Raw genomic sequence first — 3713 nt, forward strand, 5'->3', positions numbered from 1 at the left:
TCCTCCTCTACCCCAAACCAGCCCCACGACCCTCCACGAGGGTCACGTCTCCCTGCCCACCTCCTCTCCCTGTCCTGCGGCCCACGACAAGGTTTTTCCACAGTGGGCCAGCGCTTGAAATGGTTCCTCGAAGCCACTTTGAAGAAGATAGTTGGGACCCCCACTGTCGCGATCCTGCCCGGTCCCGGCTCCCCCCCCCCCCCCCCCCCTTTGGGGCGGGGGGGGGGGGGGGGGGAGCCGGGACCGGGCAGGATCGCGACGGCGAGCGACTGAACCCCACGCTCCATATATGGCTTTGACCCTGCCCACTGCCTACGTCATCACTGACGACACCTCCCCGCGGTGGCGGGGGCCCGGCTCCCGGGGAAGGGCGCGCTCCTCGGGGAGGGAGGGCCGGGCTCTGCGCGCCTCCGTCCATTCCGTGAGACGCCACGGGCCCGCGCCCCGTTCTCCCGTGTGCCCGGGAACACCTCCGCGGTAATCAGTATTTTTTTTTTTTTTTTTTTTTCTCCCCGTTTATTTGTCTTTTGGAGCAGGAGAGCCTTGCCAGAAAGTGGTCGATTCAGCAGTGTCCTGAAGCTTTTTTTTTTTTTTCCGAGGCGGTTTTACTAGGATGACACCACGTTGAGCGCGTCTGCAAACAACAACAAAAATATTTATTCTTTTACCCCCCCCTTCCCCCCCAAAAAAAAGCAACCTCGCAGTGTCGCCGGCTGCAGTTACACTTTTTCTTTCTTTTTTTTTTTCTTTTTTTTTTTTTTTTTTAAACCACCAAACTGGAACGCCATCCAACTCGCTGCACAGAAGTACTCAGTAAATTGTTTATGTCGTGCCAATACAGGACAGATTGAAGAAGGAAGCAAGACTTGAACTGGGCTTTTCTCCTACTGATCACAGGGAGTAAAGTCATCTCTTATATTCCAGTCGCCAAGGAGAGAGAGAGAAAATCAAGCAACAACCAACCCACCCCGTATCTGACATTTCCCTCAATTTTAACCCCTTTTGGTTAGGAGCTGGTTTTGCCCAAATTTGTTTTAATGTTTGGGATTCAGGAAAATATACCAAGAGGTGGGACGACCATGAAAGAAGAACCGCTGGGCAGTGGGATGAATCCCGTCCGCTCATGGATGCATACTGCTGGGGTAGTGGATGCTAACACGGCCGCCCAAAGGTACGTCTGCCAAATCCTCTCCCGGCGGTTTTCTCCTCCTGTATTTCTCATCCCGGCCGTAAATCCCCCCCCAACTCCCCCCCCCCCCCCCCCCCGCCCGCCCCGTATCAGTTACAGCCTCCCCGCTCCGCGCCGCTCCGCGCTCCCCGCATCCCCCCGCGGCCGCGGTGCCTGCGCGCCCCTTCCCGCCGCGCCGGCCGCTCTCACCCACGCCTTGTCTTGTTTTCTCCCGCAGCGGCGTGGGGCTGGCTCGGGCACATTTCGAGAAACAGCCGCCTTCCAATCTCAGAAAATCCAATTTTTTCCACTTCGTCTTAGCTCTGTACGACAGGCAGGGGCAGCCAGTGGAGATTGAGAGAACAGCTTTTGTGGACTTTGTGGAGAAAGAGAAAGTAAGTCTGCCTGTTATCTTATTTAAAAAAAAAAAAAAAAAAGTTTAAGTGTGATTTAATTGATCAAAGATAATTTTCAACCACGGCAGCCCCAACGGTACTCCAGAGGCGCCCAGACCACGTGCGGGCTCCCCCGTTATTACGGCCGCTCCGAATAGATCCCGGGTTTAGAAACTTATCGCCGCGTCCCCGACTTATTTTAACGCAGGGAAAACGGCTAAACATGACATATTTGCACCGAGATAATGACATCATCAGCGATCCACAAAGTGGGCTGAATTTCTGCAAACTGTTAATACCGAGCCGCTTCAGGGACGAGAAAAATGTACGTCAGGAGGAGGGAGATATTTTTCATGCTAAATATAATTATTTATCGTTACTTGCAGGAGCCAAACAATGAAAAAACTAACAATGGAATTCATTATAAACTTCAGTTATTGTATAGCAATGGTAAGTTGTCGTTACCTCATTTTTGAACGTCCGTGTGCCGCAGAAAAGTCTTACTTTCTTTTTCAAGGCCTTTTGGAAAAGGATATAAAGATTTTGAGATTAAAATTACACGCGTGTAAACACGGCTCTTTCCTTGGCATATAAGGAAAACAAAACATAAACGATCAATAAGTCAATGGTACTTCACATGATTAACCGGTTGGTCTTGAAGTGGAAAGTAAAAAAGGGGATCGATAGCTGCTCCAGCAGAACATCACTTTTAAGTGACTTTTTTCACTTTTGCGAATTAATGGTAATTATTGGGATGGGGTGAGCGCACGGAGCAGGCAGAGCGGAGCCCCGGCCCAGGCGCAGTGGGTTCCCCACACGCGAGAAAAGCCCGCGGGGGGATGCGGTGTTTGTCAGTCCCAGCGCCCAAACCACCGCTGGTCTCGCGTGTTTCCCTCGAACCGTGGCCGTGGGTCCCTCAGCAAGCCTGGCCGGGGGGAGCTTTCTGGGGCACGGCCCCCGAAGCGCCAGGCTCAGGAGTGAGCGAGAACTCTGTCACTAGGTGATTTCTGGCTTTTTTCTTTTTCTTTTTTTTTTTTTTTTAATTTTATTTTTAAGCCTGGCGCGAGTGCCGATCCCTGTCCATCGCAGTTAATTGCCTGACCTCATGCTTTCATTATGTAATTTGGGTGGTTCGCTATTGAAATCCTAATAGGAATTTGTCTCTGCTTTCCCTCCCCAGGAGTTAGGACAGAGCAGGACCTGTATGTTCGTCTAATAGACTCAATGACCAAACAGGTGAGAAAGTTTATGCTTTTCTTAACACGCAAGTTACTAAGTTTGTGTTTTGCCCTTGCTTGGAGGGGGGGCGGGGGGGGGGATATTAGAGCGATAGACCGCACCTACTTCTAATTTACCTGAGCGAGTAATTCAGATACCTATTACTGGAGGGTATTTTAAAAAGCGAAAAAGGTGTGTTGTTGCTATTCGAGGAAGCGTTGGCATCATTAAATAGTGTGTGTGACATTAAGTACAACGTCATGTGAACAGATGTTTGATATAATTAATTTAGCAAGGGAGAGAGGAAAGGAAAAAAAAAACCCATCAAGTTGCCCAGATTTATTTTTAAATGCACTTTTCCCCCTTTGTAACTTTTTCTGGCGATATTTTTCCGCGGTGAGGAAAGGGCAGCCCTCTTCCTTAGGCGCTCCGAAACTGGCCGGGATTAGTCCTTTTCTTTTATAGTGCGATGATCTAGTAACGCGAGACGTTTATTTGGATTTAAAAGTTAAATGTGCTGAGGTGAAAAGTCATCTTGTTCTCCTCTAGTCCATATTCACCTCTCAGCCCCCCATCTCCATAATTCAAACTCCATGCTCCAGGGGTCACCCAAACCCGTCCATTTCCCTGAGATCAGCTTCTGTTTCTTCCTCAAACCTCTGTCATACCTTGTAAATAACATAATTACAAGCAGCTCCTTATTAAATTATTTACCCTGTCTTGGTCAACTTTTCCGATGATAACTACGTGTTATCAGCATTGGACCACGGCAATTAAAGACAGAAAGCTACTTACTAGCTTTGGATTTAATCAACTTTTTTTTTTTTTTTTTTTTTCCCGGAGAGTCATTTCACGATGATTTTTTTTTTGTGTGTGTGTGTGAGGGGCGGTGAAGAGGAAGGTGAGAATGGGGAATAATTTACAGTGTTCTG

The 3713-nt window shown here is 48.9% G+C and overlaps 1 protein-coding gene across 25 annotated transcripts in view; it reads left to right on the forward strand.

The window, feature by feature from the left end:
• Positions 1-628: 628 nt before the first annotated feature.
• Positions 629-3713, forward strand: part of EBF3 (EBF transcription factor 3) — a 123742-nt gene continuing 120657 nt past the window's right edge. For all 25 annotated transcript variants that reach the window (XM_054831641.1, XM_054831652.1, XM_054831643.1 and 22 more), the window contains exons 1-4: positions 629-1171; positions 1407-1563; positions 1950-2013; positions 2744-2799. In XM_054831641.1, the coding sequence (XP_054687616.1) occupies positions 1038-1171; positions 1407-1563; positions 1950-2013; positions 2744-2799 (411 nt within the window). In that variant the 5' untranslated portion in view covers positions 629-1037. The remainder of the gene's footprint in view (positions 1172-1406; positions 1564-1949; positions 2014-2743; positions 2800-3713) is intronic.

Source organism: Grus americana, chromosome 7, assembly GCF_028858705.1.
Source record: "Grus americana isolate bGruAme1 chromosome 7, bGruAme1.mat, whole genome shotgun sequence".
Taxonomy (NCBI): Eukaryota; Metazoa; Chordata; class Aves; order Gruiformes; family Gruidae; genus Grus; species Grus americana.